Genomic DNA, 17,575 nt, shown 5'->3' on the forward strand with positions numbered 1-17,575 from the left:
GGCATTTGGAGGGAGGTTGGAGGAGGGGTGGTCGGTCAGCCTCGAGTTTTGTGTCCTTTCTTGGTAGTGTGCTTCGGTATGCCGGGCACTCGTGTTTACGCCGGTCGAGTTCAGACAGCAACAATATACATGTAATATGCCGCAGCAGTTGTCGGGGAGTCGTGATTTACGCCGGGTGTTCATTAATGTCAGAGCGATCGGATGAAGTAAGAGGAATCCAACAAGGAACTTTGTTGCAGTGTTAAGTGGGGTCTGACTCCGGAGACTGTGTACATGAATGCAACTGAACGGCCATATACTGTACATGTACATATGTGTGTACACGTCGGCACTGTATACTTGCAAGTATAATGCCTCATACTGAAGCATTGAGAGAAGGACTTGATGAATTAATCTCCTCACATGTAACAACACAGGGTATATTTATGCAGTATGCAAATGTATGTAAATTTTTTATGAATGTGCTGTAATTCAGTGAGTTCCCTCTAAATGGCATTTATTTACCAGCAAGCCTTTTCAAGATTTACTGTAATTCATTCTGCTTGATGGATCTAGCATTTAAGAAGAAGAGGGAGCGTAGCGTATGTAAAGAAAAAGAATTTTCAGCACACCACCCTAAACGGGAATGGGCAGGGGTTTACTCTCAGAAATTCTGTGTTGAAACAAAGTTGATAAAAGTGTCCAGTGAAATTTAAGTTGCTGTTGATTTGTTTTGTTAAATTGGAGCACTTTTCTTTTCAGTGCAGTGTAGAATTCTTGAACAATTAGAAGTGATGAAGGTTGTCAACGTTCATGTAAGATTTTAACCACAAGCCAGTTATTATTTAGTACCAGTGTTGAACATATTTAGCCACAAATTTTGAAACGTGGGCCCACAATAGATGTAGCAACCCATTTCCAGCTGTGCTCCAACAGTTGTACAAATTGTTTCAAATTGGCCAGTGATGTGATAAACCAGGTTACCACTGATTTCTGAGCTGAGTGGAATGTTTGTCATCAGTAGAGCCTGCAACACAAAAAGCCAAATATTTTGGAGAGACTGTAGTGTAGTAGGCTGGCTTTGACAAATAAACACAGTGCTTGCGTGTACACCAAAATATGATCCATAATTCCTCTTTATGTAACCTTGTACATGTACTGATGTACATTGTACATGTACATCGGTACATACATGTACATGTACATTACGGTATATGTGGTACAAGTACACGTGCACTTGTTGTGTACATATGTATACATGTACATGTATACTGGTAGGCCTACGTGTACATGTATGGTACATGTATTACAAGTGGACATTTACGGATAAATATATATATGTTGACTATTCTTAACACTGCTATACAGTGTATATTAACAGATATGAAAGAAAAATAAACCCGAGATGAAAGAAATCAATCTTTTTATTATTATTAAACAAAGTACGTTAACTTCTGTGCACTCACCAACTATTGTTATAAAGTCTGTCTTTTTAGTTATTGGTACTTGTTTTGTGCAAGATAATTATAATGTTTAAACATTTCTTTCCAAGGAAATCTGACTTAACCAATAAAAAAGGGGGATGTACCGGTACTTGTAATTTGTTGGGAATGAATCAGGAAGTTTCCTCACCTAAAACCTGAAATTATTGAAGCTGACTTCTCAGAGTCTCTTACATGTCCATCCAGAATCCTTCAATCACATTTAAAGGGGAGAATCACAGGTGTGGAGCCAATTTGGAGGTTTAGCTGTGGATAGTTGTTTCGTTCTTTGGTTTTTTTTTTTCAAACAGCGATCACCCTGTCGTCCCTGAAAGTGACAGAGGGAGGGAATATGGGCCCCATCCAACAAAATCATGATCTGAAACAGAGACTCACAGTCACATAATGTTCTTATCTCAAAAAGGATGGATCCAGAAACCATGGGGGAGGGGATAGGTGAAGGGGCCAGTTAAAACTTAGCAACTCTTTATGAGCTTTCATAGGTGCGAGGCTTAATTTTAGGGTCTTTTACGTGCTTTGGGAGAAATGAAAGTGAAATACTGTATTTCTCACAACTCATCCTCAGTACATTTTTGAAAATGACAAGGAAACCTATTGAAGGGAGGGGCGTGGCCTTGTTTCCCGCCCCGCCCCTTACCAGTAGATCTGCCATCATCTCAGTTCTTCCTATTGCAATATTCCAATCAATTCTGGAAAATCTTTTGATGCACTCAAATATTGGTACTGGATTTCATGACTTGTTTTGAAATTCTTCGAAGCGTCGGCAATGAAGTCCGTCATTTTTACAGTAATGTTCACATTAAATGAAAAATTGACAACGTGAAAAAGTGCAGGATACACGGTACAGGTTCATGAACATTGAAATGGTATCATTAGTGATGAGGCTTTATGTGTCAACCAGCAGTAAAGTTTATTGTGATGAGGTCACTTCACTGTTTAGTGCCCCAGTGTTCCTAGTCCATCATTGCTGGTTGCTTGTAGCTCATTACGTTAGGGCCACATTTCTGGATGATTATATTCCTTGTCAGCTCGCTCCAAGCCATTGGAGATGGAGAGCACCTGTTGTCTCGCATCATCAGTCTGCTCTTGGCCACAGGTGCAGTTGTACAAATGAGGCACCTAAATGTCATTAGTTTATCTTCCCCTAGCACCTCTTTCATAGCATAGTGTACAATTGTCCATGTGTACAGTGAAGATTGAAGATTATTCCGGGAGTACCACTCTTCTGAATCCTTTTTTGAGCCCGATTTTAATCAGACTTGTGTTGAGATTTTTCTTACTTTCCCAGGTACTGTTCAGGGAACATTTAACATTATCAATTAGGCCGTTCTTCTATTTTCCAAAAAGTGCATTTCAGACCCCATCTTCCCTAAACAACTGGTGGAGAGCTGTGCCTGATTATAAATTTTTATCATAGCGTTCATGTATGTGGCACCCTCTTGATTCGCTCGCAAATAGCAAGACCCAGTTCCTTTCGACCGTGCTGTGCACGGCCCATTCGATCACATTTCTCCTCTCAGCAGACAAGACTAAAAAAAAAAAAAATAGAGGAGAAGGGGAGTGGACTTCAGTGAAGGAGAGCAGTTGTCTCCCATCCTTCACCAGCAGACATTAAAAAATAACATCCAGACTGACTCTCTCTTGGCCTCCTATCTTAGTAGGAGGCAAGGAGGAATCTGGCCAGCCTGGAATGGCTGGAGGACGACAGGCGGATTAGTGTCATCACATGCCGTGAAAGGAGGAGAATAATACATGTATGTGGGTTGGCCGCTAGGAAGTCCAAAAGTCTGCCAGCCGGGAGCCCTGTTGATCATCATCAGCTGGCCCGCTTATCTCTAGTTTCTCGGTGGGCTTTTAAGTGACTGGGAGTATTGCCCTCCATCTCCCCTCGGATTGATATGGCCCTCCATTAGCTGGGAAACTGGTTATGCTGGGACTTCAGTGGAGGGAGGAAGATAGGGTTAAGTGCCTTGCTGGAGGACAGCCTCAGAAATTGTGGCACATCAGAAAACTGCAGAGCGCCATTCAGAATTTCCTTCAAAGGGACCTGGTCTTCATTTTCTGATAGTAGTCCAGATTACTAGTATATGAAGGACTGCACCAGTACATGCATGCCTGTGGGAAAACATTTTTCTGAGGGAGTGCCGAGGTTGTTAACTCATTAGTATATAGGATTTTTCGGTGGATCTCTGACATTGGTGAGTTTGATTATGTTTGTGGATTAACATGGTGAAAGTTAGGGGTGCTATTTTGAACACCAGCGTCCCGGTCCAAGAAAGTTACTGGTGCTTCAGCACCCACAGCACCCCTCCCCCCGTTCCTCACATGCACACATTTTAGTGATGCAGTGTGTCAAGTCTTGGACCTTAAAGGTTCTGCATTGAATTAAATTTGCTTTCCATTTTAGGTACCAGTACTATACGCAGATATGCCAAGACAAATTAGAGTACTTGAATATGTAGGCTTGCTGTGTACACCGTGATTATGATTAATTAAAACATTTGCACCTGCTGTAGTGTACAAGAGCTTCAACCAAGGGGCGGATATTTTCACTGTTAAGCTTCTCTATTTGCATGTGCTGTCATGAATATTTGCAAAAAATCACTTTGTCAGGATTTTTTATTATACTAATTATATAAGATTAAGTTGGAATTGTTATTTGATATGGGCCAATGTTTTATTCATATAAAGAAATTCAAACTTACATGTACATCACGTGTAATTTGAAGCCATGCCTGGTCATGTTTACCATCAGTGTGGTCCTTGGCCACATGCAGACAACCTTAACTTCACACATGATATTAAAAACCTTCACAATTTAGAAGGTGGCCTAGTCTCCCTTCATAATTGAACTGCATCTAGAGTGGGACTTTATTATAATCCACCAAAGTACACAAACTCCAAGGTTTGTGGTCCTAGACCCATGCTGTGAGTGACATGACATTTAGGACCCAAGCCTGACTGCACAGTTTTCTTTTCATCCGCCAACCATTGCTGAGTGCTGACCAAAGGTCTCCCTGGTTGACCAATTAAGCGGTACTGTGATGAAGGTTTATTACTTCAACGCACTCACAGGATTGAGAGTGAGACTGTCCTTAACAAAAATATCATGATTCAGTCGCATGCAGCCTTGCCACTTCTTTTAGCCTGCCAGCAAAATCAACAATGGTCAACAACAGGAAAAATTCACCAAGGTACCGGAACATGTACCACACGTTAATAAAAGGCTCAGGCATAAGAGCCATTGAAACATCAGTGCTGCCAGTAGTGCATGTACATGTATGTATTATGGTGTAATTAAATAAATGTACAATGTAGTCAGAGCGAATACACACATTACCGTGGTGAAATAAACATTTCTTCGGCCAGTTGGAATGACATAGTGTGGGGTTGGTGTAATGGCTCTTTCCTCACCTTCCATCTCTGGGGTCCAGCCGTCCAGGTATGATTACCAGCTCGGTCCATATGTGGATTGGGTTTTCAGTCCCTACCTGATTCCATGGGTTTTACCCAGAACCCCTCTGGGGTTTTCCTCCCACCTCTAAAACTGTAACTGCTTCTCATTGTCTCCTCTCTACAGGTTTCTCCAGGCTTGCGAGCTACAGTGCCTAGGGTGCTTTTGAGGAATCCTTAGTGTCATTACCAGAAATAAATGATAATTATAAATTGTTTTTATGCAGTTTTGTGCACAATAATTATTCAGCATTTTACAAACGAAACTAGAGTTCATAACAAGTCAAACCAGAAGTCTAGTCACATTGACCATGGAGGTAGAATGCATTGACTGATCTGTTGTGAAGGAAGGTCTCCATAGTCTCTGATTCACATGTACATTTATGACTTGATAGCTAGTATTAGACTTGTATGTTTTTATCACAACAGTAGTTTTCCATCACATATTTGTTAATATCTTTTTAGATCTATTACAATGTGTTTTCATGAAGGAAATGGAAAAACAAAGGATTTTTTATTTCTCACTGTCCATTTGGGGAGGCATTCACCAGACCTGCAGACCATCAATACAGAATTAGGCCTGATGAACAGACTTTATAGACTCACATTCCCAGATGAATGCTGTCTGGATTCTGAGCATACCAATTCCCCAGACTTATGTACCTTGCAGAGAGGTTTTTTCCCCCTAATGACCCTGTTTAGCTTTTCTCTAGTGCACAAGCACAGTAGGGTGTAATCCAATCACAGGACCACAGCTTGGCCTTACAGGCATTCCTCACAAACCTCTTCAACCCTTTTTCCAGTCTCTCCATTGATGCCCTTCTTTCAAAAGTGACTTCAGACCAACCCAAGGTCATCACATGGTCTCTTGGTTTGCATACCCCAGACACATTGTAAGTTCCATCTGTATGGAAAATTATTTTCTGTAAAGGTTTGAAAACCTGTGTTTCAGGAATTACATCATGATCTAAAAATAGTCATTTTTCTAACTAATGAGAGATGCAGTGTTATGTGCCAAACAGGCAGGCTTTTTGTATACATGCAATTTTCACATTCAAGGAAATCTATCCCAAAATAGATTTCCAATAGCATTACATGTCATAAGGGGATCTTTACTGAGTTTGGTACGTGTATATGTATATCCTTTACATATTTTAAAACAAATGCCCTCATTTATAAACATATTAGGGATTCATCACAATGCCAGATTTAAGTATATTTGTAGCATATTATTGGCTTTTAGATTTCAGGAAAATCCAGAGGTAAATTTGTACCAGGCAAGATATGGGACGGATTGGTACCCCCCCCTTACCTGTCCAATCCCTATACACGCTGTAGACTATCGTTACCTAACATATCCCCCTAGAAGTCTGTAAAGAATTCCTGAGATTCGGATCAAACAATGACCAACACAAAGGCGGGGGGGGTTCTCTCTGTCCCATATCTTGCTTCAAATGTGTAAATTGGAGTTTGAAAGCATACTACTATACATGTATTTAACCAGGGCTATAGTGGTTTCCAGTTCACTTCATCAAGCCCTAGCTTTTATTGAAATCTGCACCCCTCACAGTTATAATGCCTTAAGGTAAACACAGCCACTCTGCCACACAAGGCAGTGTATTGTTGCACTGACCACAGAAAAAAAAAGAACAATAGAGGCTTAAAAACACCCTTGTGAGTCATTCCACTAGTCTGTCACTGGCCCTCTGCACAGCCATGCTCACATTCACTGAACACACAACAAACAGTCGGCCCTATCAATGCCATTGACTGGGTTTACACAGTGCAGAGATCGGTGGACTGGAAAACTGACTCCCCCTGATTATGTGAGCCATTGAGGTTCTTGCCTTCCTGTGCTGTGGTGTGATTTTTGACAAACTGGAGCCGAATTGAGCGGGAGAATATTTCTTTTGTAATCTAGGATGACATCGGATGTCTTTGTGGATTCTCACACCTCGTTCTTGGGACGGGAGGATCCAAGTGTGCATGCCTCTCCATTGTAGCATTTGTACACGTACACACTTGTACATGTAGTGTTTTCGGCGTCAGCTCGGTCGGTGTCATTATTCTTGTCGGATACTGCTTCATTGTGGATGATGTGATTGTGAGGAACCTGGCCAGTTTGTTGATACTGTCCAGTGGAGACACCTGTGCTTGACTTTTCTGTGGACTGGTGGATGTAGATCTCAACTTATTAGTTGAATTGTGGAGGTACACGTACCGGGTAGGGAAAGAAAAGATTGCCAGCAAGTGTTGACCGAGTATTGCACATCACGCATTTTGTGTCTGCAGATGGTTACACGAGCAATAATTGGATACCCTCACTGGCAATTACCCCACAAGGAGATAAATGTGTTCAGTGACAGCCTGACAGATTTGCCAACTGACTCCGATGCCACTGGATACACTGTATGTGTCTTTCATTTTGGTGATAATTGCATTCAGATTGCGTAGACCTACATCATTGCTCTTATGCAGAGTTAGGGATGAACCTTTTCGTTTCTGCTTGCATTGAGAATTGTTTCACTTGTTGGAATACCAGCGGAGTCACAGATATCACCTACTTATTTCCCAGCATTCCCTCTGATTGAACCAACGCATCTTTATCTTGGTCACATGTACCGGTACAGTACATGCTCATGTACTTGTTTGGACAGATATTGAGTATATTGCCACCACAGGCAGTGTTTCGGACACACCAATATCTCAGTGTGATCATTAACTATGCCTACTCAACCAGGCACTGAGTAAATGTGTACACAGTACGGTCAGCTGCCATGATTCACATCTGCAATTTGGAACAATAAACTACCTGGAATCCCATCCCCTTTAACAGTTCCAGAAAGCGGCTGAACGTATTTGAGTTAGAGCATCAGCTGCTGTGGTGCCCACCAAAGTGGAACGTACATTGTACGGCGAGACGGCTCTGACACGGTGGTACGATCGCCTCAAATTTTAAATGACTCCCTCACTGTCTGCTGTGCAATCCACGCAGATTAAGGACCAGAATCTGCCAATCCACACATGCAGGCAGGAAGGAGTTTTGGTTTGGACCTACATGTATGTAAAGCCTTTAAGCTGCTGATTGCTAACTACGTCATAGCTGACCAGTACGCACTGGATAACCTGCACACATCCTCAGGATTGTGAAATTGTGCCAAATCTCTGCATGCAGTAATGGCTCAGTCTTACGGTAAGTGCTGTTCTGTTGCTCATCAACGTGTGTGCATTTTTGTACATTGCCATGTTTGGAAAAATGGGTCAATGTACAATGTGATTCATAGTGGGCATTTCCATTTCATTTATCTTTGACGGACTACCGGTAGGTGTCAGGTGTACATAGGAAATTATATCAGTGGCTAATTATGGTACATCATAATGCAGACATTGCACATGTGCAATCTATGCACTGCAGTACACAGATACATGTACATACATGTACATGTATGTTGTGGTTGTACAATGAGTTTAATTATATACATGTACCACTAATCACTATATATAGGAGGAATTTTCCAGTATTTCAGACACATTTCAATATTCGATCCATTGTTGACTGAAAGGTTTTATGAGCAGCAAGGAATTGGACGACTTGCATGTACACACAGCATATGCCATGCTATTTTTCACCAATACAGGTAAGGTCTGACTGTCTTCCATGAGTGCATTAGGGTTATGGATGATTTAAGCGCACGTGGCAAATTTATGGTCGTAGCACCCTTTGTCATCGTTTCACATCCTTTCTTGAAATCACAAGAAGGCTAGCGTCCAGACTCAAGATTGGGGTCAAGTTCACTGGACTCGGTCAATTTATGAAGCCCAAGGGCGTCAGTGTACAAGCATGTCCTGTACATTGACCTGCCCACCTTAAAAATGGGATCCATGCCACATTTTTATAGCCTGCCGTTAAGTGGTCTTCGGGAAAAATTGGAGGACAGGAGAAAGAACAGGAGGCAAGGAGAAGAGGATGTGGATGTAGCTGCTGGGACTTTACAACTTGATTATTTACCATCATCTAGTGTAGACTAGACGCTGAAGGTATTACTTAGTGAACTTCAAGCTTGAGTATTAGTAATGATAATGAGGTAATTGCATGTTGTACATGTGTACCAGCACTGGTACCCGCTACATTGTACATTATGGGGAACTTATGGGCTACATGTACCGTACGTACGAGTACCGGGTATCGTACAAATTTACATGTACATTACCGTGCACTGTACTTGCACTGTCAATTTTTTTCTTTAAGCATTTTACAGTGCACATCATCGTTTTTGGATGGCCATGTCCACATTTGAGATTTTCTGTAATCATTGGGTTTTTGCCTGCAGTACCCCTCTGTGACAACTACAGTTACACGTGTACAAGCAGTTGCAAAGATTAGAACGCCTGATTTTTATGTACATGTATAAGCCCATCTTATTGCACAAGCTACCGGTACTCATGTAGCTTGTGGATAAGATTGCAAGAAGATTCTGCTATGCTTTCACTGAGCCGTACATCGGAAATAGACTGATGGCACCTGCTAAATTACGTGACCTTCAGTGGGTATCAACCCCATAGCAAGGTGTGTTTTGAGTGTTGTTTACAAACAATAAAGCCAAGTCACCGTATGATACTCGGCACATCCACACTAGTCTGAGTATGGTACCTATACCATCTACTTTCTTTTTTGGTAAATGATACTTATGAAACACTTTGCTTTGGGTGGACGCCGTGTTTGTTGATATTTACAATACCCACTATACCGTAGGTCACGTGACAATCAGTCTATTATGAGACTTGCGGTACTTTAAGTCCTCCTGGCATTTACCATTTTTAAAAACGTGCTGGCACCATACACACCGTACATGTGTAAACAACGTTTTGGTTTTTTGTTTTTTTGATAAATTTCACACATACCAGTAACTGTCAGAGCCCACTTTTGTTCTATGCACAGACAGAGTTGATGTCAACAATCTCTGCATGTTTGTTTGCCCCTGTTACAAAGAAGCATACCCGTACAATGGGAGATCCTTGGCGATCAATGCGACAATACCACAGGACAGGAATGCTAATCAATACCGTTGAATACAGCTATTACTGCCACTAATCAATAAGGACAACTACTGACCACATGTCCATTAGTGCTTCCTGTCTACCCTAAGTTCAGATGTACACGTAGAACTGATCTTTTAAAGTACATTCTGCGTGTCCTTGATCAGGACAGCCAGGCAGGTCACAATATGGTCCTGATGGGGGCTATGATTGGTGAATTCACAGGTTTTTCCATCACCCTTAAACTGCTTAATTAATAGTGAGAGGTGAATGTAAGTGTGAGCTGCATTGTGGGAAAAAATTTACTTCCCAGTTCCCACAATGCTTGCATTTCACAATCAACTCGTACAATTCCCACTTCTTGTCAGCGTCACATTTAATCACCCACAAATTTCTTGTCTCTGTCGCCTCACATCAATCTCAAGGGCTAAATGCCCATCATACAAACATCTCCGGGGTACAGTCCGCTAATTCAAGGCCCGTTGAAAACAGTGTAAAATCAGCACTGTTCAGGACCCAATAGCATGCACACCAACATCCCTGAGATTTCAGAAACACAAATGAAATTATTGTCTAGTCCCTAATCTTTCAATTTCTTTTCAATTTTGTAGGTTAACCAATTACATTTTTAATTATTCCCACAAAACAAAATCACCCCCCGAAAAGTGATTTTTCCAATGTCTGATTGCAGCCATTTTTCAAGTGGCAACCCTTAACTTTCTCGGGCACTTGGGACCATTTTTCAACCGTAGTTTTTAGCCATTCTGCTTTCACATGAAAGCCCAAAAACCCAGGGAATTCATCCTGGCAGCAATTTACACAATCTCACCATTTTGGGGGCCAAACAATCTCCTTTTTCAAAAGATACTGTAGGGGCAGTTTTAATGCTAATGAGCCGGCCAGAAATTTTCACTGGGTTAGTGGTCTGCACCCTCCAAGAGCTGTAGTCAGTGAAGCAACACATTGCTTGGGGATGCATGTCAACCAGGGAGCTGAAGATACTCGTTTGGGAGATACATGTTTGGGACACCCTGTATTTCACATCCTTTCCACACCCATTTTGGGTTCTTAGATTTCTTTTCTTGGTTTGATTATCTGGAATGTTTGTACATGTAGATTTTAAAGAAGCTTTCAGAAATGCAGTTCTAACCAGCAGTTGAATATTGAGCATCCAAATTGGCCTTGAAATGGAAATCCAGCTGCACATGCACTGCACATTACACAACCAACAGTTTGTGAACCGTTTCTTTAGCCGTAGTAGTAATAAAAAATTAAACATGGGAAAAATTATAATTTGCTACGTGGACGGATCAGGTGCAAGTTCCTTGTGTAGTCGTGGGAATTTAAAAAGGAAAATGAGTCATCTCCATCATAGGAATAATAGCCCAGATCAGATTGCAAGGTTCAATTCGCTGCCAGGTGACTGTCATTACAAAATGTAACAGCAGGACATGTGTGTGTTGGAAGGTGATGCATCATACCAGTGCAGAGAGAATTCTGCGGGGAGAGAAACCCATGAATATCAAATCATAGAACACAGGGACCAGATCGGAAGGCAATCAACAGGATTGGTGAGATGTTGGGGATAGGAGTCAGTTCATCCATAATTGGCAATTTGCACATGACCAGGAAGCAGCACGTTTCAGAATCATGAGAAATTCCATCTGTGGTGACTGATTGATTTTTAACAGTTTTATCTGTGGAGGATCATTGGTCTATATATGTGTGTCTATTTCTTGGTATTTCATGGACTCATCCGTGGTACGTTCATGTACATTTGCTGAGATTTGTTGATTTAACGATTTAAATTCTATTATTCTCTTGTTTTTGAAGAGTCGTTCTCTGTGTTATTGACCTTCAGAGCAACTGCGCTGCGGAAACCCGCACATATTATTAATTGGGGCATGAGTCTAAAGATCCCTCCAGTGTGTCACGATTCATACCGCAGCATCCAAGTGTCGGCGCGATCAATAACCAAAGTTCACTGTCACAGGTTTGCTTAGCGTTGTGCGTCAGTATTTACACAATCAGGACGCGCTGATCCTGAAAGAGGGAATTGTCAGACGCCACCGATAATGGCCTGCTTGTGTAAATTTATCTAGCACAGAATGGGCGAATGCCTAACATGGGTTTGGTGAGAAGAAGAAAACGAGAATTGGGGTTGCTGCGTTGAAACAAGGGTCAACACTGAACCACAACCACTGCAAACTTCCTGCCTATTAAGAATGTACATGTGTGTACAGGTATTTGTCACTGTTGACAGGTTCATGGACAAGGCATTTTACTGGGGTATTTCATATGTTGTGAAGAGCCAGGATCTCTCTGATTGCTTTGACTGTGGCCTTAACCACTGAATAGCCAGATTCACCTTTAAAAGTGGAATGTGTTGGATTCAGGTCTGTTCAGTTGTCTTCAGATCGTGGCTGAGCTGAGATGGTTACAGGTGAAATTCAGTATTGTTTTGTTTTTGAGATAATTATTTCATTGGTGTGATTTTCTCTGCTAGGATTGCTCAACCCAATTGGTGCTCTCCAGATTGCTTTCCAGCTTTTCATTTCCTTCCTTAAATGATTTTGATTCAGGTTTCTTCATTCCTTTTGATCGACACTCCTGAGAATTTCATATTGAAAATGAAAGCCTTGCTTCAAAAATTGTAAACCCACCCTTGGGGGAAAAAAAACAAAAGAAAATATCTGACATGAATCTCATTAATGTGAAGAAAACAATTCAAGAAAGAGGTCAGTCCAATCTAATTATGACCAAAGTACCACCATAGCAAGAAAAGCAGTTCTCAATCTACATAGACACGTATTTCTAAGCCACGGTTTGCTTTTACATGTACATACATAGATTTTACTTCTTTCCTACCTCTATTGCATTTCTGCATAGCAGAAGTAGAAGGCGCCATTCAAAACAACAAATAGAGCTTCGATATGATTTCAGTGGAAGCTCTGACTCTGAGCAGAGCGGTAACCTGCATTGTAACCTCAGGTATGGACCTGTGCATGTACAGTTGTGCGCCCATAAAGCTAGAGATATACTCAAATCCCAAACACACCCATACCCTCATCTCCTGGGTACTGGGTTTATGCCAACACCAGGATTTGAACATGTGTTCCTCTCACTCTGTGTTAGCCTTATTTCAGATTACATAGGGCCTTAAAGGACATTACCCATGTACATGTACCGGTACATGTACAAATGTGTGTTTAGTAGGCACACGTGTACATGTATGATACATGTACATGTATCTGAAATTGTAGGCAAGATGTCAAGATGCAAGTGCCAGCATTCTTGCTGTGTACACTTGATGTACGGTGCTCATGATCAAGTTCACCTGGTAGACTTGCGGTTTCCACTTCCCCATCTCGTTTCATCTGACCAGGAGCCACCTGTGGTTTAACAATGAACACAGCGCCCTGAGGCGCCAGCTCAGTCACAGTCTGTGTGTGTTTTTCTCTCTTTTTTTTTTTTTGGTCATCCCGAGGAGCCCTTTTGTGCTCACCTGGTATTGTCTCCAGGCTGCACAATCCAAGCCAGGTTGAACGGTACCGATCTGACTAAATTTGTTTTTATTGGGCCTTTCTCCTGCGGGGGGGGGTCAGAAGGGAAAAGTGCTTGGATTTTAGTCTTTTGATCGACCCTTTTCAGTCTGTAAAGAATGTACCAATGCAGTGTGAAATTGGGGCTCCATCATAAATGAAGCCATTGAGCCTATAATGTTCAATAACTTTGTTAACTCCGTAAAGGGTGTCCATATTTGAGGAAAAGGAGTCTAGATTTTTCAGGAGTCCAAGTTTCATTCAACGTCATTATAGAGGTTGTGTTTTTACATACATGTAGGCCCTACATTCTACATGTATGTAGACCATTTTTGGAACGTTAAGAGCCAGCTAGTGTTCCACATCTTGAAGGTTCTTTCTGGAAAGGAATTTGTGTACAACGGTCGTAGACTCACCCTATAATGAGGTGTGGAATTTTCTCTTTGAAAAGAAAGTTATTGATTATATCTTGATATCTTTCACTCTGCAAGTTACAATGTATGTTGTACGCGTACTTCTGTTTAATCCATCATTTACCATAGAATGCTCACACCCGTTGGTACAGTCATCTGTACCTACGGTGATACAGTGTGGACAGCAGGTACAGTAGTGTCCACCTGGTCAATGTGTCCAGGTACCAGACACCAGTACTTAGCAAAATCTGTCAGTAGTTCCGTACATGCACACACTCTCTGCTTTACTGACCAACCATGAAATCAAACTTGGCCAAGCACAAAAAAGGGGTGCCCAGATTCACTTAAGCTTGTTATTATTTTAGAGAACGTTTGCTTTACACATAAAAGCAGACAAAGATCCTTTGGTTCCAAGCCAAGACAGATGAGATTAGTCGGCAAGTCAGTCAGCTTGGTGTACATGGTGGACCCCAAGGGGGGGGGACAGCTGCCGGTAGTGATAACTCTAAATTTGAGTTTTTATGGCCCATTCCATCCGACCAGTTGAAGTTTGAACTTGCATGTACATGTGTAAAACTCGGGGGTATTATTCTAATTATCTCCAACATCTCGAAAACGATGTACTTGTAGACCAACATATGTACCCGATACATTCTGAGTTAAGAGAAATTGTGGCAATGTACTAGTACATGTACATGTATCTTGCTCAAGGATACAATATGGGGCCGATGGGTACCCCCCCACATGTCCAATCCCTATACACACTGTAGACTATTGTTACCTAACACATCCCCCCTAGAAGTCTGTAAAGAATTCCTGAGATTCGGATCAAACAATGACCAACACAAAGGCGGGGGGGGCATTCTCTCCACCCCCATATCTTGCAACATATGTGCTCAGAAACACAAGCACGTCAATCAAAACCACTTTAAGGTAGAGAGGTACAGCTTCACATGATGAGCCCGGCGCTATAATCACTGACTTTCAACTGTCATCATCACACGTACTGGTCCATTGACACACCACAGAAAAGTTGAGAGAAAAATGGTGCGCGTAGCTGCTGATAGATGTTGAAATCCCCACCCATTTCATTTCAGCAGGTGGTTTTCAGCAACAAAAGCAGGTGGAACAGCACCTTGGATGCAAATGTTTCTTTTGTCATGTTGTCTTTGTTAGACGGACACACCTGCATGTGTATGGTATTGCTAAAACCTCTAAAGTCCTTTCATGCCCAGCCATAGGAAACTGTGACATGAAAGGTTGATTTATGGGTGCTGCTAGTATATGTAGGTGCATGTCGGTCTTTGGACGCATGCCTTGGTGAATTTCAAAGAAATGCTTGCAGTAATCATGTTTGTGCACCTTTCCAAGCCTTGGTTTATTCTGCGGTATGACAGTCTTGTGTTCAATTTCCCGTCCTGTTTGTTTTCAGCGGATGGAAAAGTTTCCCATTATTTTTGACGCAACACGGAAAATTATTTGAAGATACAAACTACACTTTCATAGTTGTACTCAAATTTTCATTTATAACTCCTGTGTAGACGCACATGTACATGTAAGGAGGCTTTTGAAAGTTCAAGAAGAGGCAAATGTCTAACAGTTAGGGAATTTTGACCACTAACATAATATCTAGCCTCTATTACCATGTTTGTGTCTTTTAACCTGGTAAATAATTATGCATTAAAAATAGGAAGAATCCCAATATTGGGCTTTTTTTTTTGCACATTGTTAGAAAGCAACTTCTGAAGTGTGATCTTTTGTTGTAAGTTTTATTTTCAAGAGGGAGTTGCTTTAACTTCAGATTTTTCCCCCTTTTGTGCTGCAACCGACCTGTAAAAAAAATCAGATTACATGTAATTCATGATTGGCAGGTTTTTTTACAAAGTTGGCCTTCTACAGGATAAATAACATCTCTATCTGAAAGTTTTTTCAAAGTCCAAGTAAAGTCAACAGTATGCCTTAACTACCCTCCTCAAATCGGCCTTGATCGTACATGTATTTACCACAGTCTGTGGCCTTTTGTCCCCTAGATGTTGCTAACCGGTACCCTGTATGGTTCTCAACCCAGCCGTTAAATTCCAGCTTAAAGCCCGATTAAGTCCAATCAAAAACCGCGGATTTAAAGCAGACTTCAATTTCGCATTTTCAAAACAACAACAATATTTGTCAGAATAAAATCTGTATTGTGGAGTGGCAATGAAGCAGATTTCCCTCCCGAGACTTTTTGAGCATTTTGTTAGGATACAAAGCCCGGTCTCTGGGGGTTTTTCATGCCTGCTGAGATGAAATGATTTACCTCTTAACCCAATTCACCTCCTTGGGAATAGGGATAATTTGATTGCTGTGGGGGTTTGATGCTGAAAGGTTACAATGGTGCTGCAAATTATACAGGGGCCCTCATGGGTGGAATTCTTGATCCCAGGTTACCACAGGCACTGATCGTGATAAATACCTGAAATGGATTGCTCAGTTTGATTTATTGGGGTCGTTGATTCACAAGTGAAGTGATTGAAAGCTGAATTAATTGAACATGTTCAGCGTTTGTCTTCAAAATCTTCAGGTTTTTCATTGTGTATACTGGTAGGTTTAAACTTATTGATGGGTTTAAACATATTGATTATACTGGTAGGCATGATTTCTTTAAAAAAAGGGGGGGATCTCTCTGTTTCCAAGTCTCGCTTTTCAAGACTGCAAGCAACTTTGGCCAATTGTTTCAGGTCCACAGAGTTCCTGCTCATTTTTTGGTATCATGCCAAATTTACCAAAGATCACAGTCCCCTCTGTAGCCCCACTTAACCCTTCAAACCAGCCAAAGCCAACAAACCATCCCCTTAAAAGGTGTCTGTTTCTCTAAGGACCTCAACAAGATTTCCTTTCCCTCCCACTGGAAGTGAAAGAAAAGCCAGTTTAACACAGAGGCCGGAAATCCTGTCCAAGCCCAAAATATGTTAGGACTTAACCCGGGGATTACACCATTGATTCTGGAAGGGGGTCAGTGCCAAATTTATCCCACCAAATAGTCAAGTTCTACTGTTAGTCTGACACAGAAATGGAAGCCTTCTAGTTTTTCCCTCTGGAGATTGAACAGTGATTAGTTTGTGTTTGGATTCATTTTTTGTCAGGATTAACAATGAGTGCTTGCTTTTCTCAGCCCTGGTTGAGGGAGGGCTGTTTGACTTGGAATGGGCATTCGGGTCACCAGTGTTCAGGTTTCCTTTGTGCCAGGGACTGTGAGAAAGTTCAGATTTTTCTTCGAGTCATTTGGGACTTCTGTCAAAATTGTTCTCTAACAATGATTTGAACTCTAGCATTTTCCTCTTTCTTTTTTTACCAATTTTTTTCCCAGATAACAACCCAACAAGTTTTTAATCAGGCCAGATTCCTACCAAAGCATCATGGGCTTTCAGCAATGAAACTTCATTGGACTGTCATTCCAATTGTGACCAGCATTAGACGGATTTTTTCATAAATAGTCTCTGTTGAATAAACAAAACTTTTTAATGAAGCTCAGTATCAAGCACAAATTCCTCCATTGAGCTGCGTTTATTGCTCATCGGCAGAGTTTTATTGGTAAAAAAAAAATCAAGTAATCGCTGCTTGCCCTCGGTGAAAATCATGGACTAATAAACCACATTCAGACATGTGTATA

The 17,575-nt window shown here is 41.4% G+C and overlaps 1 protein-coding gene across 11 annotated transcripts in view; it reads left to right on the top strand.

Annotated features, from left to right (window-relative positions):
* LOC110976468 (SRC kinase signaling inhibitor 1-like) overlaps positions 1–17,575 on the top strand; it is a 90,391-nt gene that overhangs the window by 23,360 nt on the left and 49,456 nt on the right. The window contains exon 1 of one of the 11 annotated variants that reach the window (XM_022229737.2): positions 6,709–8,127. The exons of 9 other annotated variants lie outside the window; for them this stretch is intronic. In XM_022229737.2, coding sequence (XP_022085429.2) covers positions 8,112–8,127 — 16 coding nt within the window. In that variant the 5' untranslated portion in view covers positions 6,709–8,111. Of the gene's footprint in view, positions 1–6,708; positions 8,128–12,389; positions 12,415–17,575 lie in introns of those variants that run through there. One more of the 11 variants, XM_087147727.1, reaches the window with a different exon arrangement.

Source organism: Acanthaster planci, linkage group LG17 (genome assembly GCF_054643075.1).
Source record: "Acanthaster planci isolate LZ-2023a linkage group LG17, COTS_SCS, whole genome shotgun sequence".
Taxonomy (NCBI): Eukaryota; Metazoa; Echinodermata; class Asteroidea; order Valvatida; family Acanthasteridae; genus Acanthaster; species Acanthaster planci.